The following is a 27,764-nucleotide window of genomic DNA, read 5'->3' on the forward strand; positions in this document are numbered from 1 at the left end:
ATGTTTATTTCATTTTATTTATTTCTGAAGATACTGCGGAATTAAATGTAATTATAACCTTAAGGCCTCATGTGTTTGCTGTGGGGGAAAAAAATGGTAAAATGCAATACTGGGATTTCCTCCCTCCAGTCTTTTTCTTAACTGCTTCCCTATAAAAATAAGTGTCAGGTGAAAACTAAATGCTTTCTGGTAGTGTAAATCTTGGCCAGACCAACTTTAATGTTCTGCCCTTAGGGTTGATGATAAATGTGTTAGTGTGCACAGTGTCTTTCTTCTATTTCCTTGACTTACTCAGCAGCTTATTGTTTAATTGAACCATTGTGTACATGCCCTATACCTGCTGCTCAACAAGTCTCTCTCTCTCTCTCTCTCTCGGGAATGCAGGACTTCCTGATGGCATGGAAAGAGGGTGGAACCACAACTGTGTGTCACACTACAAAAATCACTTCCTTGTGAGTCAACTATGAGTTCTGGTTTACACCTGTTCAGGAGCAGCACTCTTATTCATGATCGAACACTTCTAGAAAACAATTCAAGTTCCGGACTTATCTCTTGTTGGTTTCTTTACAGTGGTAAGTATCGGCCATTATTAGGTTTTGCTTTTAAGATTTTATTGCCTTAAAACAACCTGTTTAGTCTCACCTGTACTTGTAGGCAGCTGTCAGATTATTTTTGTTCCAAGCTATTAGTGATCAAAATTGGCTGTTTTCTCAGTACAACTTGGTATTAATCCATTAATCTCTATTTTAATTAATATAGCAAGTATAAAAAATAATATTTGATCCTATTTGTTTTGTTCTAGAGGGCCATGCTGTACATTGAGTTGATCAGGCTGTGGGATGAGGCCGTACAGGCAATAGACCGCCGGGACTGGCAGGACGCTCTCTCTAAACTCAACCAGATCACAGAACACAGCTGTCGCACTATGTTTGTGGTCGCTTCGACACACATCGCCCTGGGTCAAGTGGATTTGGCCATCAAGGTACAACCACAGTCTTGGTACTTAAACATATAAGAAATGATAGAAATGCAGGATATCGGCAACTCCATTACAGTTGTCTTAAGTTGTTAAATAGAATTTGCTATAGCTTTAGTTCAGGGGTTTTCATTCTTTTAGATGCCACTGATCCCCAAATATAATTATCCTTGTGCAAGGGACCCTCATCCTAAAATATATTAAGGATGTACTGTATAAAAACTATGTATTACTATGTCTTATAAAGACCCAGTTGATACTGTGAAAATCAATAATATAAATGTGTAAAATATTATTTGGAAAATATTTAGTTTGTATTACTTTTTTGTTCTACTCACTATAGTACAGTATAAAAATAAATAAAATATATATTTTTATATATTTGAATGTATTTTTTATTACTTTTTATTTATTTTAATCAAATTAATTTATTTAATTAGTTTAATCTTATTTTTTTATTATTCATTTATTTGTTACATTTTTTGACAGTTTTCTTCAGCTCCTTTGCCCCCTGGGGGTCCCCAGACCCCTGTTTAAAAACACATTAGTTAATAAACTGGGTCTTTTCAAGTTCGCAAAAAGATATAATGAGGAAATATGAACGGTAAAGGGCGGGATTATTATGTTTTAGTTAGATAAAAAGGTGGACATTTTGAGATGTCTTATACAATGTCATATGATACCTTTTAGGCTCTCGATCAGGCAATCGCAAAGGATTGCTGTCTTGCTGTGGGATTTTTTCAGAGGTCTGCTGTTCATATGATGGCAAACAGGTGAGAAATATTCTGTTTTTATACTGTAGATCTCTATGAATCTGTCTGACTAGTCTGTCTGGAAATCCACAGCGTGATGCAACACAAACATTGACTGTTTAAAGTTGATGTTCTGGACAGTTGATTCACTTTCATCTGACACTGCCTCTTTGTTCTCTTGCTCTCTCTATTTCTCATTGTCTTACTCTCATTTTTCTTTATCTATGTCACCTTTTCTAACACCAGACTGGAGGAGGCATTGTCTGATTGTATATGGGCTCAGAAATACATGAGGGAAAACCCTGTCATTGACTACAAACAGCTGGGTCTTCGCTTTAAACTGTACAGCTGGCAGGTCAGATCATACGCATATTTCTGTCTGATTGTGTGTGTGTGTGTGTGGGGGGGGGGGGGGGGGAGTAAGACATAAAATCTATAAAAGTATGATTGTCTGTGTTTAGTGTGCATGTTTTATTTGGTAGCGTTTCAATTCGGGAAATTGTTGACATTTTCTGTCTTGCCTTATGTCAACTCTGCCATTAAACATGAACTTTGGTGGAGTTCACCTGCACAGATAGCTATCACAAGGCCTCTTTGAGGGCTGAGTGAAAAAGCTCCATATTATGCAATGTCAAATGCCAGGCTGAAAAATGATAAGACATTCAGCATTCCTCAGGTTAGCCTGAACAGATGAAGCAGCCTTTCTGTTCCTCAAATGCATATTGATTTAAAAACAGAAGAGTTTCATAGAGGCAATGTATGACCACCACCACATGCAAAATGTTTACCACTTGTCCGTCTTTAGACATAAGTGCACATCTTATAGTTATGGGTTTATGCGATTTAATAGAAATAACTTCACTGGGTGATGGAATGGAAGGTCCTACTCAAAGAAATTATTCATTTTACAGATTCTGAAGAGGGTACACTCAAAAATATTTTTAAGCCTTTTTGCAATATTTAAAATTCCATCAAATTGAACTGAATAATCTTTAAATATTATTCATAATATGAACTACATTTTTATTTTTTATTTACTAAGAGTAAGAAAACTAGAGCTTAATAAATATTTTTTAATGGAAACAGTCTTAATGGATCAAGGGAATGAACCATTTAGTTTATGTGATTCATATTCATAAAAAAAAAAAAAAAAAGAAACTATTTAAATTTAAGTTTAATATTTATACAAAATGTTTTAAGCACTATTTTTTTTTACTTTTTTATTTTTTTTACTTAATTCATAATATGAATAATATGTAAGGATTATTCATTTCACTTTGATGGAATTTTACTTTTAATTGAAATGCGTAAATCTTGAAAAAAGGCTTTTTAGTAGTAACAAAAAAGACCACAGCCGGAGGTCTAACTGTTAGTTAATACACTACCAGTCAAAAGTTTTGTATCTGTCATTTTTTTAATGTTTTTAAAAGAAGTCTCTTCTGCTCGCCAAGGCTGCATTTATTTGATAAAAAACAACAACAAAAAAAACAGTAATATTGTGAAATATTATTACAATGTAAAACAGCTTTTATTTAATGTGAATATACTGTATAGTAAAGTGTAATTTATTTGTGTGATCAAAGCTGATTTTTTTGCATCATTACTCCAGTCTTCAGTGTCACGTGATCCTTCAGAAATCATTCTAATATGATGAGTTGATGCTCAAAAAACATTCATTATTATTATCAATGTTGAAAACAGTTGTGTACATTTTTATTTCAGGATTCTTTGATGAATAGAAAGTTCAAAAGGACAGCATTTATTTGAAATAAAAATCTTTTGTAACATTATAAATGTCTTTAGTGTCTTTTGACGAATTAATTTAATGCATCCTTGCTGAATAAAACTGTTTAAAAATAGCCTTACTGACCCCATATTTTGAACAGTAGTGTATATTCTTTTGTTGTCCTGCTGATATGATATAATGCAGAGTGTGTACAACTTGTGTGGGTTTGTTCACTTATAGGTCCTTTATAATGCAGCAGCCATTCACTCTAGACTGGAACAATGGGACAAAGCCAGGGACATTTTACAGGCGGCCTCACAGGAGAGAGGAGCGGGCCGAAGCAGCCTAATAGACACAGCTCTAGAGGCCATTTCTGTAAGATCTATGTGATACTTATAATAAGAAAATCCAAAGAGAAGGCTGAAAAGCATTTTCATAGTGCATGACATCCACCACTACATTTTTATTGCCCTTTTACTGATAATTTATCACTGGACACAGTGGTTTGTAACGATCTCTGAAGTCTGTTTTCAGAGAACAACACTTCTCTAAATGTAATGTAATGTTTCTGTCCAATTTATTCTCAGAGGAGAGAGGTTTTAGAACCTCTCCTGGTTCCCGAGGGTGAAGTGTTCCGTCCCAGGAAACAGGAGGTAGATCAGCTTAAACCGAGGGACTTCTTGGGTGAAGCAAAGGTAACTCAATTTATGCAAATGCATGACTTTTCCAGTTGTTTCTGATGTACTGGATGAGGATTTTTACAAATATTTTTCACTCTCAATTTCTACCCGATAAAATATTTATATAACTAAAAAAAAAATTGTATATTCAGAAAATGTATAAAAATTCCCATGGGTTTTATTAATGATTTTATTAACAACATTTAATTTTCTTCTATTACATTTCCAGATCTAGAAGTCACACTCATATTTCTTTAAAAAAAAAACATTATCGAGGAGGTGAACTGAAATAAGAAATATATTTTCCCCCCAGCTTATTTTAATGCTTGTTTGTCTTTATTTCAAATAATTTCAAGCCGTCATGAGAAACTTATAAGTTTGCTGAGGCCCCCTAGTGGTTACCAGCCCTCTGGCTGAGAACAGTTGAAAATCTGTTAAAAATCTAGAAATATATGCATGTTCGAACTTAAAAGCTGCCCCCCCAAAAAAGAATGCATCTGCAGGTCTCCCCTGTTCATTTGATATAAAAATTGACTGTAATCATAAACATTATAATTCTGCACTAAAAGAACTATGCAATAAATGTGACAAATGTTCACTGAAACTAACTCTTCTTTTCTCAGGTCATCACTTCTTTGATTCCAAACGATGACTTCAGGGGCTTTGATCCTCTCAGACCACAGGTAAAGTTACCGCCTGTGATGCTACAACCTCAACATTTTGTCCTGCTTTTTTCACTGTCTTTTTGTTTCTAAACTAAACTCCACTGATTATATATGTTCCTGCAGAAACCAGGGTACTATGAGCCAAAGGTAGTCGACGGCCAGTAAGTATACAATATTCAGAACATATTAAAGACTGTTACAAGACCGGCTTAATACACTGAGATAATATACGATGTGTAATTCCTGCATAGGGACTCTCGTTACATGGTAATGAAGAGTGCTTATGTGGCAAAAGGGGCAGGGGAGCTAACAGTGCCTGCTGGAGCAGAAGTGTTTGTGTACAGTGATGACGACAAGGACGGGCTGGCGGTAGTCATTTATGATGGAAAGGTATACTGATATGGAGGCACATTGAATGTTTGTCCTCTATTATGACAATCTTGTGACATAAGGATTACTGTTTCCAGGTCCAAGCTTACTTGTTTAAGTTGGGGATCTTATCTCAACACCCATTTATAATCACTATTTATTCATGTCGTTTAAGAAAAGCGTTTTAAAACTGTTTAAAATGGTGTACACTACAATCTCCAGGCTCATGACGTCCTGGACACGTATATTTTAACGATTTATAAAAGATGAATCATCAGAGATTTCTGTTTAGAAGTAAAGGTTAGGATCATTTTTTTCAGTAGTATTACAGCACATGGTCACCTGAAAACGGGTCAGACTTAACAAGCGGATATTCTTGCTTTCTAACTATGTTTCTGACATTCACAAAAGTGGCAACATCAATGTGTGATTTAAAACTGATAACAAAATATAGAATAACACCTGGGCTATTTCTTCTACTTTTTTTTACTTTTAAATGTCAGAGAGGTCTGGTTCCCAATTTCCTGCTTGAACCGATGGGCAAGAAAAACAAGGGTAAATTCAAGCGAATTGTAAGTGTTCTACTTTTTTAACCTCCTCGTATGACCTCTTTCATTTCTCACAGTTTTTGCTTTATGGGTTTTAATAGGGTTCTGTTATTTGGCAAGGCTCATCCAGCCTTTCTCATAGATATGTTGAGCTTGGCGGTAAAATGCAGAATTTTATGAATGCAGGCAGCTGTTTAATTCTAGTAAAAAATGTGTTTACACACTTTGCTTTGCCTCATCACTCTTTGTATCGTTCTAAAGGAAAATAGCATTCATGAAAATAAAAATGATTTAAAAGTTTATAGCCTCTTCTTCCAGAGATGTGATGTTTAATTGTGCAAGGGATCTACATTCCCTTGTTTTGCATACTGTAGGAGCAGTGAACTTGTTCTTCAGGCTCTGATGTACAATATCTGAATCAAAGTTGTTATAGGCAGTAACATACTGAGTGCTTTTCTCTGCATATTACTTGGAAGGAACTCGCCAATGGCATCCCACATCCACCAGCCCTAAAACCCCCAAATCGACCCCAATTTCCATCTCAACGTTCACTAGGTACAGAAAATATGTTTTCAGATAAAGCTAACACATTGAAACTGAAACTGTTAGTTCATAACTAAAGTTGTTTTTATTATTATAGAATTATTATAAAATGTATATCATTATACAAAATAAAGAAAATATAATTTTCGAAACTTTATCTTTTTCAATATCTAGAAAAAGGTTGATAAAATAATATAATAAAAATGTTCTAATAAAAAAATGCAGTGTAATGTTGCGTGATGCAGTTATCATTTCCTGTCCCTCCTTCAACTGTCCTAAAAATAAATAAAATGATTGTACCAGTATTCTGAAGAATGCAAGTTTCATCCTCTCTTCTGTAGAGTTGAACCCGCCCTGTGCCTGTGCTACCCACACATCTCCTCCAACGACCAGCAACTCCACCCACGTCCCTACGCAGCAGGTGAGTAAGAAAACACACTTGAAAAAGATGAAAGAATGCTCTCCTTTTAGCAGGACAAATCAGTGATCCCTTTAAATACAGTAACTTATTTCAACCACATAATCAGTTTTTGCCAGGAATTATCTTTCTAATTTTCCACCAATAATTAGAAGCTAATTTAAATGATTTGCATTTGTGATTTGCAACAGATTTGTGGTCTATAAACTTGGGTTTTCCATTCTTTAACATTTGGTGCCCCCTAATCTTGAATATTTGGTTAGATCCTCAGTGCTTATATCTTATATACTTCTGAAAATTCATTTTTATCTCCCTGTCCAATTTGTCAAGCCTGAAAGCCAACATTTCTGACAGTATCATGTACTGTAGATGGAAATAGAAGCAGAGCATGATTAATGCAGTGGCCGTCATGGTTGATCTTTTGTGTGAGATGAGATCTTTTGAATGAGTTTTGTGACTCAGACAAGAAGTGGAGTGGAGTGTTGAGGCAGCAGGCCTTTGATTTGGCCTGATTCAGTCAGAAATACACCCAAGGGAGCAAAAGAACGCTGGAAATTTGAAGAGGAGACTATTTAAGGCCACTGCCTGCTAGAGAAGCCCGATTACCTTGCGACAAAACTTGTAAATGAATTTCCCAATACCTTGTGCACATGATCGAATCTTGTAATGGGAAAAGGGAACTCTGGGAGGTGGGGGAGGAAAGAAAAACGTTCCTTTTTCTATCATTTTCATGTTCTTGTATTATAACTTTAATCGCTTGGCTTATACTTATGATCGGTTGAAATCAAAAATCTGATGTATCTCTGTAACCTCAGATGTGACCCCCATTTTTCAGGCCCAAACTTCACCCCAGGACTCTGGATCAGTCGTAGTCAAGGTGCACTATACGTGCACCATCGCTCTGAGAGTCCCTTTAGAAACTCCTTTCCGGGATCTGCAAGAGAAAATCGCACAGAAATTAGGACAGCCTGTGACGAACATTCGCCTCAGGTAATATTGCAAACCTGCAGTCTGGCTGACCTGCTTTTAGTTGCCATAAATTCCCAGCATTTAAGTATGTTAGAACTTTGGTCACATTTTTTTCATTGAAAACCCCCCACACCATCCTTAACGCATAATATTATACTTCCTCTCACAGACACAGAAGATATGGCACCAGAGTACTAACGCCACTAAATGGTGACGATGGACTGGATAGCTTAGAGGGCGTGGCTGAATCAGGACGTGCCCAAATCTGGTGTCAGGTAACCTTACGAATTACCATTTTTGATTGACAGCTCTCAATTTAAAGGAGATGAATTGTGTGCAATTTTTGCACTACTACTGTCGCCAAATGGAATTGTTTTCTGAAATAATACTCCCCATGCTCACCGCTGTCTGCAATTGGTCATATTGTGTCACCCAAAAATTCACACAAATGGTTGAGCTAGTGTCTGTATGTTTAAACAGAGCAGATTTTGATAGCACCAAATAGTGTTTACACTATTTTAGGAAATCAACCTATAAATGGTTTCATTGTTTATTAGGAAATCATTTCCTCACCATTCCATTACCTTAAACTTTGTTCTATTACAAATGAAATTTTTATATTTTGCAACTTTCTTTTTTCCCCCCATCTCGACCCAAGAACGAGGACCCTCTGGCCAACAGGACCATTCTTTATCAGATGGTGGCACTATATGACTACAATTCACAAGGCCCAGAGGATTTGGAATTCAGTGAAGGCGACACAATTGACATCCTCAGTGAAGGTATGTAAACACAGGGGTGTCTTTTCTTTATTATTAGAGAATTTTATGTTTATATGTGGTGTGTTTTGCACACCAGTGTTGGGGTGATAAAAGTATTTTTCTTTTTCTCTCTCTCCATTTTGCAGTGAATGAGGAGTGGCTAGAAGGGCACATTGCTGGAAAAATCGGCATCTTCCCTAGAAGTTTTGCTCATCGGGATACAGAGAGCATCAGTGGGGCATCAACAGATTGAAACAGCCTCTAAACATCTACAGTGGCCATATTAGCGTTCAATCATTAAGAACTTTCTTATGTGCAGCGACAGTATAGAGGCATCCATCTGGCCAAAATTAATGACAGTATTTATCAGAAGTTTTGTTTTCTTTATACCAAATTGTGCCTTCTCTTTACTGCTGTTTCTATGAACTTTGAGCATAGATTTTGAAAGATGATATCAAATTAATTTATCCTCTCCATAATTGTTTATGTTCTAAAGGTATTTAAAAAAGAATTTTCCATTATAACATTTTCCATGATTTATTTTTCCATTTACTTAATGAAATTACAGCGTGCTTTTAACAGGAAAATAATGTCATTTGGGAATTTAAGCTGTTTAAAATATATGTATATTGGTACTGGAACACCTGTGTGAATTTGATGCCAAACTGGAAACTCTTGGCCTTCTTTATAGAGTGAGTTCATTTAATATTAATAGAAAAGAGAGAATTTCTGGTATTTCCATAGGCTCCATAGGATGTCAGTTTCAGTTTACATCATTAGCACCCACCTCTTATTAAAGGGATACTTCACAGATTAGCATTAAGCTTTGTATCAGTAGAAAACTGGTAGTATTTTCAAATGACCGTGCTTCCCTCCCTCATGTCCCTCTGAGACGAGAGATTTCTGTATTGTGTGTCTGGAAAAAAAACTCAGATGACGCAAAAATCGTCATTTTGTGTCATCGGAGGCTTTTTCTGGCCAGAGGCTAGAGACTACAGCCAGTAGTAGGATCTAGTTCCGAATGTTTTCAGCCCGCCCATTGGGGGTGGGATCTCAGGATAAAACGGCTTTTTCAGTTTTGAGTCAACTAGTAGCCTAGTTGTATCATTTCCCTCTGTAACCGGTAGGCGTGGCTTGGGAGTGGCCTCGTAGGGCAGCGAAGCAAGTGCATTCTGGGAGTTGTTGTCTTTCATCCACATGAGCCAAAAATAAATTTTCTGGCTTTTTAGTCTAGGCACCAACTTCTAAAATAATTTCACATTTCTACTACATAAATTACCCAATTTAAATACACATTCATCTTTCCAGCGGAGAAATATCCCTTTTACCTGCAGCTGAAACGGTATCTATATACAAACTGAACAGCAGTGCAGCAGAAGGATTTAACTTGCATCACACCTATACAATGTTCAGACTTGGTCATATGTCATAAAGTGGCTCTTAAATCCCCCCTGTCCTGTAGTGAGAGCTGAATACACCTCAGCAAGGTATCCGTAATGCAGTGTTTAATGGCGTGGTGTGCTCTGTCGGACTGGGCACTGAGGCATGACACTGCAGCACACGATCCCTCTGCTCTTTTATATTGCTGTAATTATGGGTTTGGCAGAGCCCAGCGTGACGCACATTTCCCTCAATTCCCATTAAACATTCTGCTATTAATCAAAGCCCTACCGCATTCTGACTCGATGTTAACCGATCAGTTATTCCCCTTCTACCTTCTGTACCTGGTTTATATTTTTTGAAGAGTGAAAATTTGTGTTGCATTTATAAGCTGTTGTAAAAGACATTGAATAAGTGTCAGGGAGTTATTAAGTTTAACATGTTTCAGTGTGAAAACAACCGTCTGTCTGTTTTTTATAGGGGATGTAAGTGAACTGTATTTTGGTCTTTATGTAGTGCAGCCAACGGCGGTAATTTAATGGCCTTGACAGCATAACCCAGTATCCCAATCGTAAAAGTTACTTGTTTATTCAGTGCATCACTCGCTCGGTACTCAAAAGATTATGTGGGACTCTTTATCCAGAAAGTGGAGAGCATAAACCGACCAACTGTGGTGGTGCATGGAGAAATCTGGATTCTCGGATTTAAGTCAAGAGAACAGGAATTACTGAAATTAGGTTAAACCATCCTAACCACACAGTTTTATTAGATCACTCTCTCAAACATGTGTACATGTCGAGAGAAAGAAAGGAAAGGGAAAGATATAGTATTTGAGCACCTAATTGGATTACTTTTGAGCATGTATGTTTGGTTGGTGAGTCTGTATTATGTGTGACTTACAGCTGAGGTGTAATACACTCTCTTCTGCAATGCATAAAGATCAGTGAGCATCTCTATTGTCTCATTTAGGCCCATTAATTGTTCATTAATTTCTGCCACCATGCTCTGATGCCAAGAGCTATAATTGCAAATTAACAATGAATTTGACTCCTTTGCTCCAATGCCATCATCGTAAATGGCTGTAAATCAGTGGGTTGGAGATCCAGAATGATGAAGAAAGTTTAGTGGAGAGAGTTTATAAATGTGTTTAGTCTCATTTCGATCTTAAATGTACCTTTTTAAATCACTAATTTAGCTACTGATGTGATTGTAATTTATTTTATTTTAATTATTAGTTCTTATTCTCTAATTTTATTATGCTGCACTCTTTGTTTCATTTGAATTATTGTTTTATTTATTAAAGTCAACATGGAATCAAAATGGTCAATTCTCTTTTTATGGAATATTGCAGTATTTATTAAATGATTTATTCATGTGTATAATCCTTGTAACTTTTCGCCCTTGTAACGAAATCTGTTCTCTTTTCTGATGATGTTTACCGACGCGAGTCGGTACCTACATCTTTTTCTTGTTCCAGAAGCGTTTCACTTGGATATATGTAACAATAAGGAAAAAAAAGATGATTGCGACTTCCATTTCATGCCAATTTTAATGTACAGCCATGCTGTCAATACTTTGCCAAAACTAATACACTTTGTTGCTGTTGTGCCAGTAAATCGACTCGCTATGCACTTTTAAAAAGTATCTCAAGTAAACACTGTTTTTAAAAGGTGCTATATAAATGAAGCTTTACTTAGTTACATTGAAAATGAATTGGGTCAATGCAGACATAGACTTGAAAAGGATGAGGTTAAATAAAGCCTTAAAGGGAGCAACAGTTTGTCCATATAAGATTATTAACAGCTCTCAGAGAGACTAGGTTTGTGTACTGCAGGTAGTGTCTGCTGACAGGCCTTTCTAATTCCTCTTTATGAGCTTAGAGGATGACACGTGTGTTTGAACTGAGCTTCCACAGCAGCTGAAATCCAAAGTCTGGCCTAAAACCTTGCTGGCTGCCTTTTTAGCACATCAGACAGCATAGACTGAACCAATATAATAAGGATAATTATTATTGTTTATACAAAACAATTCAAGGACTGCCCTGAATGTACAGTATGGATTATGCAGCTTTTCTCAGCAGATGCATTATCTGACACAGCATCTGTGAGAGTTGGGTATTCACAACACCAAGCAGAGCTGTAGTTTAAGATGTGATATTACTCTCTGCAGACACAAAGGATTAGAGAGCTTGTATAAATGGAGCAATCCCAAATGAAGCACACACATATCCAAACACATGCCCTCGTTTTGTAAATCTGTTCAAAACAGCTCCTCTTAACTTGGGATAAGACATCATCTGAAAGATTGAAATGAAAGGGGCTTTAAAATTTCATCTGATCTGAGATGTGTTTTTTTTTTAAGTGTTCCAAAGGAAAACGTCAATCAGAATCAAATTTATTTTCACTAATTATTACTGAAAAATGTATTTAGGTCAATATGTTTTTCTTGATTTAATGGCTCTCTGAAATACTTGAATCTGATTTATTTTGATTGCGGAATATATTTCTGATCTCTAAATGGGATGTTCCACCATTGCTCTTAGCATCATACTGGCATAACTTTCAGGTTTAATTGCAGATTGATTATAATGCATACATTAATAATATGTAACGTATATTAAATTGTATTACTTGTTGCGTAGCAAGACTATCTTTCTGAGCAGAAACTTAAGGCTAATCTACAAGATAATGGATTCATCACAGCTGAAATCAGCATGCTTTATTTATTTAGTAGTTTTGCTTCGAAATAAAAGGGACAATGGACAGTCAGGACTGATTGTGCTGTTTTATTTTGCAATACTTACAGACTGGCTCCACATGATCCCCTATAAACATATCACACGTAGAGGATCTGCCTAGCACATATCTGTAAAGTTGAAATCAAGTTCGACTGTTTCCCCTGTAAGAAACACTTGCCATACGAACCTTTACGTTATGGCCCTAAGTGCGCAATGCTCTTTGGAAACGACTTTTCAATTGATAAACGTCAATAGCCCGGCGGACCTTGAACATTAAAAATAGCTCACGCGCAGGAAAGATGAGGTTTTGTTTGTCCAAATGCGTTCCTAGTTGTTTGTTCCTAAGCAACAGAGACGCATCGCGCTTGCGTCATTTCCTCCGGAGCGCCTGTGTCGGTATCTCACAACGGACTCAGTAGTAGCGACAAGAAATCCGAGCGAGCAACACTGAACACGCGCGCTCCTCTTTTTAGCGCGGCTGCCAAACTTGAAACGTTCGTGCTGTTTTTTCTTTTCTTTCTCGTTGCAGGACGTCTCACCTCCCGTTTCTTTTCGCATAATGTGTTACCAAAAGGATTAAAGTCACTATTACGGACGTCAAATCCTCGCGGGACTTAATTAGGGTTTGTTGTTTTTCTCTGGAAGAACAGTGGACTTTTTCCACTATAGCATTTAAAGTTCCCATTAAACAAATTTCATTCATGATCAAAAGTTTCGAAACTGTATTGCACTAATTATTCTGCCATTTTACTGTATCGTTGTTATTTTGTGAGCGCGCGCTCTCAAACGAGGACTTAACTCAGCATGACACGTCTCACCACAGGTTTAACGCACGAATCGCGCTGCATTTCTGTTTTTAGCAAGAGACACTGACCGTGCTCCGTTCCTAATGCCTGATGTGAAATCTCCCTGTGGTTTTGAGGTGTCTGAGAATGAGCACGGATCTGGAGCGCGCTTCTCTCAAGTCGGGCGCGAACTCGCTGGGCTCCGGTGGCCGCGCGCTCTCCGTTAACGTCAAGAAGTTGCACAACGCGCTCAACGTGCTGCTCAACGACTTCGAAAGGGAGCAGTTCATCCACTGCCTCAACATTTACCACGCCAAGCGCAATGTATTCGATCTCGTGCAGACTCTCAAAGTCATTCTCAACACATCCAACAAGCGCCAACTTTTACCCATGCTGCGCCTGGTCATACCCCGGTCGGACCAGCTGCTGTTCGACCAGTACACGTCGGAAGGGCTTTATCTGAAAACGGATCTGCTGACAGGCAGTATCAAGCACGAGTGCTCGGAAGACATCAGCTGCACAAACGCGCATGCAGGAGCATCCCCGGTGCACTTTCTGCGCGAGTACGAGCAGGCCGGTCCCAGTCATGGATCTGTGCGCGCGGCTCCTGTTTTCAGCACCACAGTTGAGGGGACAGCGCCGGCGCTGATGCAGGAAGCGCCTGATGAAATCCGCCAAGTTACGCTGAAAAGGAGCAAGAGCCACGAAGGCCTGGGATTCAGCATACGGGGTGGGTCAGAGCATGGAGTTGGCATCTATGTATCTTTGGTGGAGCCGGGATCATCCGCTGAGAGAGAGGGGCTGAGAGTTGGAGACCAGATCATGAAAGTCAATAACATGGTGTTTGACCGAGTCACTCACGGAGAGGCAGTCAAGGTGATGTGTGTTCTCTATGTTTGTGTGTGTGTGTGTTTGATTGGGCAATGTATTTAAACATTTCCCATCCCTTAACATCTTACGTGTATCTGTTGTCGGAATTCTTTCACTGTAAAAATAAAAAGACACTTGATGCACCATTTTGTGTTTATCAGACTGCCACACTACTGGAAACTTCTAGAAAACTTCTAGGACCCTTATCAAAAAGGGCAGTTCTCTGATAAGTTACTGCAAAAACTCTAAAAACTTCCAATGATTCCTCCAATCAACCCATTATAAGGGAAGGGTTTTTAATGCACTTGCACTTTTGGTCATTCACAGGTTTCAACTTCTGGTAATCATGGAGAAAGATTCTCAATGAAAACCATGAATCTATCTATCTATCTAGGCCTATCTATCTATCTATCTATCTATATCTATATATATATATATATATATATATATATATATATATATATATATATATACATATACATATACATATATATATATATAGATAGATAGATAGATAGATAGATAGAGTACCAAAATTTAAAACAGAAAACCGATCTACAAAAAACACTGCATATTAAAGATGTGTACACAATCAAAATGAGTCACTCTCAGTAATAATAAAAAAAGGACATAAAAGAAAATAAAGTAAAGACTAATACATTGTGTACAGATGGTTTAACAACCCTGACGTAGTCCTATTGAAATGATTAAAGAAATGATCATTTCAGTTTAACAATGCAAAATATATCCTTGTGTACGCATACCCCTGGTTGGTAATCACTGCTCTAGAGGGATCGGCAGTCTGTGGAACCCCAATTGGTGCTTCAAGTATCTTTTTATTTATAAGTATTTTATAAGTATCCTTTTTTGTAGCAAACAGTCCAATTTGCTTCCCCTTACCTCATCCTGTAAAGTCCTTAACCAGTGTCATAGCCCTGCAGAAAAATCTTTGGCCGCAATCCCAGTCAGAGTCACTGGCTTTAGCAGGGCTAAAATCAATTTTTTATTTATTTTGCCCACTTAATTACACAGAGCTGTGCACTAACTTTTGGCCTCAACCCCAAACTGGCCACTCGCAGTGTGACTAAATCTCATTTGCTCTTTTCTCTTCACATGGTCTTAATCTTGACCTTTTCTTTTAACACATTTGCTCTCATTCCCCATGTGTCCACATGTAATATCGGAAAATTAGATAATTGACTCAAAACACACCACTGGAGCTGGTGCTGGTCTCAGGCTTTGTGAAAATAATTGGAGGTGTTAGTGTTCGAACAACTGTAATGTTCAGTTAGACATATGCTGAAATTTGCCTGTGATGGAATCTCTTATCATCTCTAATTTTAGTTCTAGATTTGAGAGTTAAATCATAGGTTACATAACAATTGATGCTTGTACAGATGAAGAGCAATGACAGGCAGCCAACTCACTCTTACTTTCCTCTCCTCTTTGCTCACTCATTCTCTCTCTCTTTTTGACTATTTGTGTGGGCAGCTCATTCTATGTTTTTTTTTTAAATCTTTTGAGCATTCACGTTAGACTGCTGAGGGAAGTGTGGCGTTCTTTTGTATCATCCTTGCTTTGTTGTACTGCCTGTCGCAATCTTGTTTGCCTGTCAGAATTGAATCCACAAGCTAAAAAAAGCACACAGCAAAAAACAATGTGAGTCAAATAGGCTAGTTGTATGGAAGCTAAGGGCCTGGCGCCTGTTTGTGAAGCTTTATTTTGTGAGTCAGTCTGTCTTGATTGCAGGTTCCATATGGATGGATTAAAAGTGATTGACCATGTTTACTCAAAGTGTCAGCCTAAAAGAAATGTATCGCATTGGCTGTATAGTTTACCGTAAGGCTGAGGTGTGAATTGAGTTGATTTGACATTATCAGAGTTGTTAACATAATATCTCATGGAAGATAACATGGCCTTCAGCTTTAAGGCAAGCTTGCCCACATTGCTCTTATTCTGGGCAAGAACCACTAATTGGTCTGACCAACATGTTAACTGACCAACCAGATGGATTGTCACAATATGAGCCATGTAAATACAAAAATATGTGTAAACATAATAATTGTTATATAATACACATACATTATTACTATTATACAGTTAAAAAAATGCATTTAAGAATTTTTTTATTATACCATTAAAATACAAACATTGGATTTAATAAAAAACAACAATAATAATAACATTGGTAACATTTTACAATATGGGTGCATTAATATGCATTAATTCATGCTTAACTAATGCACAGATAATCACGTGTTAATGTAATTCATGACTCATGAAGAACTAAACCATTTATTAATGATTACTGCATCAGCAACGATCAGCAACTATATGATTAATAGATTAAGTTGAGAAATGCAACCGTTGGCGACAGAAGACCGGACCAAAAGAAGATATATTTTCATCTTTTTTTGGTTTCTTTTCCCCCATGGATCTGCCAGCGGTCAAACTGTTATGCTTGGAGCAGAGGAACCGTTCGCTTATGGATCACACCCAGGATTTCCTCGACCTGATGTGACTGACGCACTATACAGATCAGCGTATTTTACCACACTGGCCTGAGCGAGCAGACGAAGGCACGTTTGCCAGCGAATGGTCCCCGAGGGTTTTCGCATCCTGGGAGTGGGTGAGTGGGTGCTGTTGATGAACGGACTGGATTTCACAGTCGGCCCAGAGGAGGACACCATCCCCACTCCCGACTCAGAGTCCAGCCTGAAACCATCCTGTGAGATGGACACGACGCCTGAGCCAAACGCAGACAAAGAGCCAGCACAAGAAGTAGCAACTGAGCCCGAGTGCACGTCTGACCAGGTGTTTGCAGCGTCTCCTGCATGCCATAAGGTTCTAAAAATGTGGTGCTAAAGTCAAAATATGTCCAACTTTTAAAACTTTCCAAGAAAACTTTAAAAAAACACTGACATGCACCTCACGTTTTTAACCACAAAACACATTCTGTGTGAATGGCCCATTACTGATCGAAAGAGAACCATTCTTATTTCACTGTTGTTGTTTAAGCAGACAGTTTGCATCGTACATTCAGTATAACAGCATTAACAGCAAGCCAAAGAGGGCAACGTTTCAACCGAACTATGCATATGCATTTTATAAATGCACGTTCTTAAACGAGCAAGGTTTTCTAGCGTATTTCAACTGCTCATGGTATGACCCATTTTAATGGTGGCCAAATTACACTTTAAAGTCAGTCAGCTAAAAAAAGATATATTTATATTTATAAGTAAATAAGAAGATACATATTCATGAAGATACATTAAAATCCCCATTATTTGCATCTTGATAAGCTGCCCATTTTCGCTTGTGTGATCATCAGCCTCTGCTTTTCTGCTACAGACTGAAAGCCATCTTGTGAGTGTATAATGCGCTGCGCTGTTACTTTCAGCTAATAAAAGAAAAATACTGTAATTTTCTGGTGTTATTTTTTTGATTGTTTGGGTATTCTACAGCCCTTCATCAAACTTCTCAACTCACAGTCTGCCTCGGAATTGGTTTGTGATTGGCTTTCTTTAGGCCAGTATATTTATATTATCCCATATAAAAAATCAATACTCCCTTTATTAAACCACTTTGTTGGGTTTAACGCATCCTCACAGTTGTCTGAGAAATGCTGAATTTTTTAATTCAATTCTAAATTAACAGTTCTTTTTTGCGAGCAGCACCATAGATAATATTTTTTCTGAGCACGCAAAACGTTTCTTGTGCTCACGTGAAAGTCTGTGTTTTTTTATATTTGCAAATGTACAATACTCCATACAATACTATTATTTATGGCTGTCTTAATGTCTTAATTATTAAATGTTGAACCATCAAGCTATTAACTCCAGAGATTGAGATATTGCGGAGAACCATTTAACATTTATTTTATTTTGGTTAATCGTGCAGCCCTAGCTTTTCAAAATAATTATAATTTTTAAAGCGATAGTTAGTTTGTTTAGTTGCAAATGTGCTCATCCATTGGTCCAAAAGTGATTTTATGACCATAACTCTGGAAACAAGACTGATTACACTTTTCTAAATAGTAAATGTTGATGTTGTGCCTGAATTCCAGCAGTTCTTCCAGTGTCATCTTTCCACGCTAATTGCCGTAGTTCCGGTTTTCGTGCCAAGCTAATAGGGGTGTTCAGAGCCAATCCTGTTGGGATACCTGCTCTCATTTATTAATTGGATCCATTTTGCTTCCCATTAGGAGCTGAATAATTCATAAAATCGTTTAATTAAACACAGTGTTTAAGCTGGAGAACACACTCATAGCTGCCTCAACTGTGAGCCTTGATTAGTTCTGACAGAGAGTTTGGCATGTGGTGAGATGCGTCAATGGGTGGGAAACAATAAATCAAAGGATTAAATCGGCTCCAGGGATTCGTTTATTTCATTTAATCACTGCTTGAATTGACTTGCCATAGCCTATACTCCAATTTAGTATGATTACTCTTAGACTCAGTAGAAGGATCACAGCCTAGCAAAGAATACACTCAAATCCTGTTAAGTCATCCAAATCTGAATAACTAGAGATTGATCATTTGTTTTAAAGTGATCTTCTGAATAACAGGGGATTTGACAAAGAAGTAGCCTACAGCTGGCAAAGTCACATTGTCTGCTCTCTCTGTTGGAGTCTCACCCCTATTGACCTGCCAGTCTTAAGCAATTATTCTCAATGACAAATTGTGCCGGCAATGCAAATAATGGCGACACAGCTGCTTGTACTCCTCTGTATATCAAGCCTTATCTTGATTGCCTATATTTATCTCTTTCTCTCGATCTCTGTCAGTTGAATTACCAGTAAGCACTGAGACTTTCTGTGTCTACTGAATAGCTAACAACCCCCCCCCCCCCCCCCCCCCCCATCCCACTTCTAACACATAGTACATGAGCCCAAAACAATGTGCACTCCATATCTGATGGCTCTGGAACAAATACTCAACTGCACTGTTGCACATTGGGCATTTTATAAGAGGGAAAGTCAGAGATAATGCAATGAGAGAGAGTGTGTGTTATGTAAATGTCAGAATAATGAAAAGCTGATTTGCTTTACCAACCACTGAGGATCATCAAAGACAGAACTGGTGAATGGGTCGGTGAAAGATAAGATGGTTCAATTTATCTAGGCAAGAGAGATGTTTTTTTTTTTTTTTTGTCATAGCTTGAAGGAAGAGAGGGAGAGTGAGAGATATTGAGAGGGGAGGGGCAGATGGTGATGGGAATGGAGTTTTACACAGTCCATCTGCTGCACTGTCATGGAGATTTTAAAAGGCCAAACGGATGCCGGAGGACCGATAGATGTAGACTCAATTAGAGACTTCTTCCTCCCTCAGTTTTAGCTGAGAGGCTTCAAGAAGGAGACTTGTATAGAGTAGACTGTAAGTATGAATAAATAACTTATTTCTAAATCCAGAACTTGTATGAACATTAAAGCTTGACAATGTGATAATTCTACATTATTCACCACCACAAGCTCGTCTCATGGGGCAATGGGAATGTCAAAGACTTTTGGTTAAGATTGGAACAATGTTGAAATCACAGTGAGTCTGCACCATGGGAATTTAACTTGTTCGTTACAATTACCTTCTTGTGGAGCATGAACGTTTGGAGTTTGTAGTCATAGATTGCCTGTGTATGCACCTTCAGCCTTCCTGCTGGGTTTGAATGAAATAGTTGATCATCGCTCTGTCTTTCTTTCTTGTTTGCACGCTTGAGTATGCCCTGTTTCTCCTTCTGCCTCTTGTTATCCCTGGAGAATGACTACATCTCACCCCATCTCACTCTGCACTCATTTAGAATACAAATTCCACCGTTCACTCTTACTTTAATCATTGTGCTTCATTATTTTCCGATACAATTTTAAACATGTTTTGGCCAGTCTTTGGTATTTAAAATAATAATTTACTTTGGCAGTTAAAATAAATATCCTTTCTTAACAGACAGTGATGATGAGTAATAATTATTATGTCATGTCAATGAATTTGGCTCATATTGTGCTTTGCTGTTACAAACTTATGGAGTTACAAATGTCCTTAAGAACTATTTGTGCAATAGAGAATATTGGTAGAACTGCTGTTAAAACCTTACTGTAACACTACTAACCTTGAAGACATAGTCACCCAAAAGTTTCTAGCTTTGTGTGACAAGCAGGCTAAAATGTAAGCTTTTATTCACTGATAATCTTTTCCCAATCCCAATCAATAGTATTAGTGCATGTGCTTATTATGACCGCCGCTAGCGTAGCTAGCGAAAGCGGTCATATAGGGATTGTCAAAGTTTTTTTTGTTTTTTTTTGTTTGTCATTTACTGAATTTTTCGTCAACGATACCAGGGACACCGAAACACCGGGGAACATTAAATTTGGTGGGCATGTAGCCCCACTAGACTTTTACGGAAAAATTTCGTTTGGTCCCCGGGGGCCACTCCCCCCCCCTTGCTGGGCCCCCCCCAAACCCAAAAAATTCAGTTTTTCCTAAATAACTACCTGAACCGTGGCACCGAGGATGAAGACATTTTTATGGTATGTTGGTCTTAAGGGCCCACATCAACCTAGCCCATAATCACTCATTTGTGATTTGCGCCCCTCCCATAAAAAATGAAAATGCAATATTATTCTGCTTTAATCACCCCTATCTTCAGTTGAGATGTTCAGAACTGCACCATATTTCATGTGTATGATTAACTTGACATCCTCTGGGGGTATGCTAAGTTTCGTAGAATTTCATCCATGGGGGGGTATAAAATAAATTAATTTATGTGCACATTTAGTGACTGTACACTCATCGGCCTGTAGATGGTGGTGTTGAGCGAAGGGTTGCTGGTTTAGGATGATACTGTCACACACACACATGCAGGAATACAAACAAACGCAAGCATGCACACACACACTGACATCCACACGCACAGACACACACCCATACACACACATACAAATCCAAATGCACAGACACACACACACAAACACACACGCGCACACACATGTACGCACGCATACATACATACACGCACAGACACACACACACACACACAGACACACACACACATACACACACACAGACAGACATGCACATACTACTACTTTTTTTAGGTATATACATAAACACGCAATACAGCCAAATTGCTCCACGTCATTTATTTTTGTGGAAAGCCAGTGCAGGCCTGAGCGGCGGTCATATTTTGTACCGCCATGCGGTACATCTAGTTAATGTTAAAAAACAACAACATTGTTTTAATTCCTTTAATTAATTAATTTAGCATGAATGAGAGTTTAAGCTGACATCTACTATAGAAAATATAATTTTGATTTTGTTTAATCATTTAAGTCGCTACATAATTTCCAAACTACAATTTGTGCAATTGTAGTGGAAACTAGTTATAATGCAAAATGAAAAGGTGTGTCCAAACTTTTGTCTGGTAGTGTAAATGTAGTTTATTTAATTATTGCTTTACCAAGTTGTATAATTAAAACTGTGGGTGTTTTATAATAACAGACTGAGAGGCATTACTCATCTGTAGCCTCACTGATGAGCTGTTCTGCTTTTTTTCTAAAGCTCTATCTAACAGAACAATTTTTTTGAAATAATGCACTGCAACCAGCCATACCATTCGACCTCTGTCGTGACACTTGCTGCCCGTTTAAATTTCTTTCTGTTTCTGTTTGCTTCACTTTGATCTCTCTCTATTCAAGCCCCAAAAACAGCAATTACCACAGTGAGGACAGCAGTTTCGTACTGATGAGTTGGTAAAGTTGTCTACTATTGTTGCGACCCGCTGGCCTTGACAGATATTAGATCAATCTCGCAGCATGCAGACGTCTGATTCAAGGTATCAGAACGTGTCTCACTGCCGCCCTTGGAAATGACATATACTCCATCTGTACTAAGTGCCTGTCTGTGCATATGCTGCATTTGCTGCACTGAATCATGTCAGTGAATCAACAGTGAAGCACATTTCTTTATGAGACGACGGTTTGCTTGCGAGGATACAGAGTAGCCCTGTTTTTATTGAAATTGAATTGAAAAGACAGATTTTAAGGCAAGAACCCATAAGAGAGACCAAGAGCAATTGCAAATGGTGGACAAAGGTAATTCTCCATGCATATTGAAGGTGACAGCAAATTTATCTGGTCTCTTATTTACCATATTACCTAGCCAGTTCTATGTGCTAAACTAGTTTTTTTTTTTAGGGCCCCTATTATGCTAGTTTAAAGTTTCCTAATGTTGTTGTGGAGTCTCCTACAACATGTTTACATACATCAAAGGTAAAAAAAAAACGATATAATATACATTTGCACATCATCACATTTTCAATGACTCTCAAACGACTCGTCAAATGAATCAATCTCTCTAAATCCCGCCATTCCACAATATACTCTGCTCTGATTGGCCAGACAGCTCTGTCTGTTGTGATTGGCCTACCGTGTACAGCGCGTCGAAAACAAAACCGCCCATTGCCATAACAACGTCAGCACTGCTTGTCCTGAGGCTTCCTACACTGTAAACTAAACACAGTAATGAACAATGACGTTGATTTTACCATATCAATGCGAGCGCGAGTCCAATGATGAAACATTGGAAGAACTGTTATTCAACCCGAACCTCCATCGCAAGGACGACTCGAGCAGGACTCAGTGTTTCTCAGTGATACACTACTCAGTTTGAGGTACATTATATGAGATGTTGCAACTGTAATTCCTCACCATCAGCATTAACAAGTGCATGTCCATCAACAAACCGATTATTTTACTTGTACTCATTTATTTACAGAGTATTTTTCTAATATGTTGCGGTGAACACGTGGAAACTATATCAATAACAGTGCATGTATACAATATACATTAGTCGAGCTCTAGACTGAATGATCTGATGTAACATAAACGTTGGTAAAACAAATATTTCCTCAAAGTAGTGAGAACGACAGACAATCTGCATTAATAGACACAGTTATAGGTAATCGTGGCCCACAACTGATTAGCAGAAGTATTTCAGTAAGACAGAAATAACGTGAGTTAGCCAGTTAGCAGGAGACCTAAGTTACACAATATAAAATATGCTAATGTTTCGTCTTGACGTCACAACAAAACGGCTTATGACTCGTTTGAAAAACAATTCATTTCATTGACTAAGAGTCGACTCTTACTTTTGAAAGACAATAACTTTATATACGGTGCACTTTCAGATTTAAAACTTTGCAGGATGTTTCCATTCACTTAGAGCTATGTTACACACTACATGAAAGGTCATTTTCAAAAGTCCATAATAGGGGCCTTTTAATCTAACTTTTAACCCAATACTTTTTAGAGCAGAAAAAGCTATCAGGCATCTACCTGAATGAATATAGAACAGTTTTAATTTCTTTCTAACCAAGGAGGTCTTACAAAGGAGAGGGAGAGAGGGAGTTATGCATTAGCATTTCCATTTGTCTCAGTGGTAATTGTTTTGGAAAATGATGTCAGAATATATGGTTTGAAGGCTGGTTGATGGCTGTCAATTGGGAATTATGCTTTTTGCTAACATAATATACAATAGAATAACAAAGTGCGGTAAATGGTAAAACTATTTTATTACCAGGGGTTTATGATTACACACACGCACACGCACACGCACGCACACACACACACATATGTATAAAGTTTATATTTTAGCAGCTAAAGGGAGAAAGCCCTGAAGAAAGCAGTGGAGAGTGATGAGCTTTTCATCTAGGGAAAAGACATCTACTGTTTTTTTTCTATTCTTTTTTTAGAGGCCATACCATATTTCTCCAGTGCTGTTGAGTGATGGTGTACTGAACACATCCATAATCATAATTTATATTGATGGTAATAGCTGCTATCATTGTTTTAATGGAGTGTGCACCTTTTATTTGCTTGTCTTCTCACTGCGTTGCACAGTTAATGAAACAATAAACAAGCAAATTAAAATATTGGCAACCTAGGTGACTCAAATACGCTCTGTGATTCTCAAATCTCTTCTTTTAAAGTATGAGGAGAGTTGGAAATAAATAAATCTCTCTTGTTCTTCAGGCTTCATAGTGAATATCCTTTTGTGTTTAGATCCTGGGCAGGTTTGCCATGTTTTTTCAGCAACTAAAAATGAACATAGAGTATGTGGTATGCCTTCCCTGTGAACATAACATGTTTATATTTATCTCACCAACCTTTGCTGCCTTCAAACATTTCAAGTGAGATATTTTTGTGCCTCCTTGGAGGCATACGGTCTTCTCTTGACCTTTTACATTCTGGGTCTTGAAATTTGAAAAGTTCTCTGCCTTTCCTTCAACACAATAATAGCTCACCAACCAGATTTACAGAGAATGAATGACATATGAAGTAGTGAGTGCTTGGCAAATGAGAACAGAAATTAAACTGAGAGGAAAGAATTGCTCTTTTAATGGCAGGTTTAGTGCTTCAATGTCCCTAAATATCTTTATATAAGACATTTAGTTCCATCAGAGCGTTTTAGTGATAAACTAATCTGACAGAAGGATGGCTGAAAAGTATGTTCAAAAAGTTCCTCATGTTAAAGAGTGAAGGTTGTCTTTTCTTGACATTTTTCAATGTTGTGCTTCAGACCTAGTTTTTTACTGTTTAATGGTGTTTCTAGGTCTGATGTCTTCAGGGGGTAGTGCACATATTGCAAAGCTTTCACGGACTGTTCTGAAACTGTCCACGGATCCCTGTGGTTTAGGACACTGAAACTGCGATAGAAAATATTGTGCTTAATTATTAATCCCCTGTAAAACTGAATTACAGTGCTGTTTATACCCTGGCTTGGTTCCAACCGGACCACGAGGCATAATGGCAACGGTAACACCATTTTATGGTTTCTACAGATTAAAGTGAGCAGCGTGTCAGAACAACAGAGTTGTACACCACAAGTGTACAGTGTTTTTGTGAGTGAATGCAGCATAATCGCGAACATAAATGGACAACTTTAAAGGCAATTTTCTCAATATGTCGATTTTTTTGCACTCTCAGATTCCAGATTTTCAATAGTTGTATCTCGGCCAAATATTGTCCTATCCTAACAAACCATACATCAAAGGAAATCTTATTTATTCAGCTTTCAGATTATGTATAAATCTCAATTTCCAAACCCATGTGACTGGTTTTGTAGTCCAGGGTCACATATATCTTCTAATATACAGTATCTAAGCGCCAAACGCGCTTCGTTCAAGCACTTTCTGCTCTGTGCGCATTGCTTCTCTTTCCCGCTAAAGCGCTACAAGAGCTGCAGATGAACAGTAGCAGAAACACAGTGAGCAGCAAAATAGATTGATATTTTTGCTAAAACATTGCAGAAAAAAATACAATTGTTTATTTTTATGTTATACACATATGACTCAGACTGTACAAATAAACAAGTTTTTTTGGCAAGAAATGTTTTCATCTACATCAAGCATTATTAATCAGCATGTGAAGAGCATTTCATAATAAACAATGTTATTATGGGGGAAATTATTTGTAGATGGCAAGGAAAGATAACAAAAATTTTACTGAAATGATTAGTTAACTTTGTTTTCATGATGAGAGCGTTTTGATTATTATGTAAATTTTTGTTTTCTGTTTTTAGTAGATGCTTATTTTAAGAAAAATATAAAAATGGTCGAGACTTCAAAAGGAAAACCCTGAACCCCCATACAGTATCTTTTCTCTCACGATCCTCCGCTGCGAAGGAAATAGACCGGACCTCTTGAAACTTTAATTGAATACCCCTGCAGTAGCTTCATATTATCATGATTTTTTTCAACCTTCAGGGATTTTGTAAAAAAAAAACAAAAAAAAACTTGATTGTCTTCCCCAGGCGTGTCTTGTTAACTCATTATCTTGTTAAGCTTGTTTAGCCCTGTGTATACAGTATATAGCCCTTGTGTTTCTCCCGTTGCTTTGTCAGTTGTTGAATGTAACGGTTGCCATTCTTCTCATGGTTATGTTCCTTTGGTCCTTGCGTTCATTGTTATTTGTTTACTTTGATGCGTTTTTTGACAAAAAAACCCCCTGCGTTTAGGTCTTCGCCTCTGCCTGCTTTATCCTGCTCACCACACATAACAACATGAAAACTGCCATCTTTGACTGGAAATTTTTGAGCCAGTCTTCTGAACCATAAATTGCTTGTGACCATAGTGCCCTTCACGTAAGGTCGGAAATATTGTAATACGAGTTCTGAGCACATGAATAGCTGAGCGAAATCATATTTACAAGTGGAAAAATGAATTCTAGAATGTAGAGTTGCCTAGGTGGGAAGTTGGAAGGTTATTTAAACATTAACCCTAAACATTAAACACTGATATGTGATGTAGATGATATCATAATCACTATAATAAATATAATCTCTATACAGAGATCACTGAACAGAAAGCTAGTCAGTAGTGAATTATAATTAATTATAATTAATTAATTACATTTTATTATATTATATAATGAATCATATTTTGCAACTTATTTTAAATTGACATGTTGTATATTTAAATTATTTAAAGGTGTGATGTATAAACTGATAAATGACAACTGTTAAGGTAATCACTCGTCTTTTCCCATGTGCATGCGTAACCGTTTTCACAGGTTCACGTTTTTGAAGTTTGCATGGAGATGATAATTGTAGGCTAATCGTTTCAAAACCCGTTTTCAAAAACTTATTTCAAAGTTTGTGTTTCTCAGGCAACCAAAACGCCTTTGTTGTGTAAATGACTGGCCAGAAAGAACAAAAAGTTTTCTGTTTTCAGATGAAACCAGTGTCGTGTAAACGCCCCTAAATTAATAACCAATGATTTTTACAACGGAAATTAATCAATGCTGAACTTACTTAAAGGGACTATGTGTAGCTTTTTAGGTATTTTATTATCTAAAATCAATATTTTTATTCATAAATATGCCCTCAATGGTGTACAAATACCTATGCCAATGATCAGACTAATCCTCGTAAACGAAGAATTTATTATCTTTATATACATAGGACGGGTAGGTCCACGGAGGCTTCCATGTAGTTCCGCCATCTTGAAAAACTATAATAGCAGAGAGGGACAAAAAGTACAAGGCTAAGGTGTTTCCACAACGCGTTTTCGTTCAGAACCAGCGTCACGTGACTGAAGCCAGCAGAAGCGGAGGCGCAGAGCAGTGAGAGGCGCTTGTCACTGCCGCGGCAAGTTTAAAAGGATGCACACTGCACGATTATTTATACACCGTTCATTCATACATATGCTGAGTCACAGGATAAGGAGTCCTTGTCGTCGAAAAAGTCCAAAACAGACCGTAAAAGGAAACGTGACCGGAGATTACAAAAACAAGGGTTAATGTCGGGATAGCTAATGCAGGAGAAAGCTTTCAAAAGAGACCCTGAAGAAGTTGCCTGCTTTCTTCTCGACAGGTAAGTCAATGTTACGGTCTTAATTACAAGCTTTTGTTTCATTGCTTGGTTGTGTACTTTATTATATAGACAGTCGAACATTTATAGTTAAAAGTTAAACAGGCTCTTTGATGAATAGCAGCTATTGAGTAAAGGAACGTTAGAGAAGGCTCTGATGATGATGATATCTAACAATGCACGTACTTCAAAAAATATAACGAGTAAAGGCGGCATTACTACTAATTACC

General features: G+C 37.6%; 2 protein-coding genes across 2 annotated transcripts in view; both read left to right on the plus strand.

Moving 5' to 3' along the window:
• The first annotated feature begins 424 nt into the window (after positions 1-424).
• noxa1 (NADPH oxidase activator 1) lies at positions 425-9,048 on the plus strand. Its single transcript, XM_082168863.1, has 16 exons — positions 425-572; positions 803-982; positions 1,667-1,749; positions 1,975-2,083; positions 3,695-3,829; positions 4,042-4,149; positions 4,758-4,817; positions 4,923-4,960; positions 5,051-5,189; positions 5,672-5,740; positions 6,193-6,271; positions 6,601-6,680; positions 7,513-7,667; positions 7,816-7,921; positions 8,305-8,428; positions 8,554-9,048. Exons 2-16 carry the CDS (start codon positions 809-811, stop codon positions 8,658-8,660), a joined length of 1,566 nt encoding a protein of 521 aa, XP_082024989.1. The 5' UTR covers positions 425-572; positions 803-808; the 3' UTR covers positions 8,661-9,048.
• A 3,909-nt stretch (positions 9,049-12,957) lies between these two features.
• The window catches only part of whrnb (whirlin b), a 57,145-nt gene continuing 42,338 nt past the window's right edge, over positions 12,958-27,764 (plus strand). The window contains exon 1 of the mRNA XM_082169298.1: positions 12,958-14,185. Within this exon, the coding sequence (XP_082025424.1) occupies positions 13,457-14,185 (729 nt within the window). The 5' untranslated portion in view covers positions 12,958-13,456. The remainder of the gene's footprint in view (positions 14,186-27,764) is intronic.

This window comes from Leuciscus leuciscus, assembly GCF_965113295.1.
Source record: "Leuciscus leuciscus genome assembly, chromosome: 5".
Taxonomy (NCBI): domain Eukaryota; kingdom Metazoa; phylum Chordata; class Actinopteri; order Cypriniformes; family Leuciscidae; genus Leuciscus; species Leuciscus leuciscus.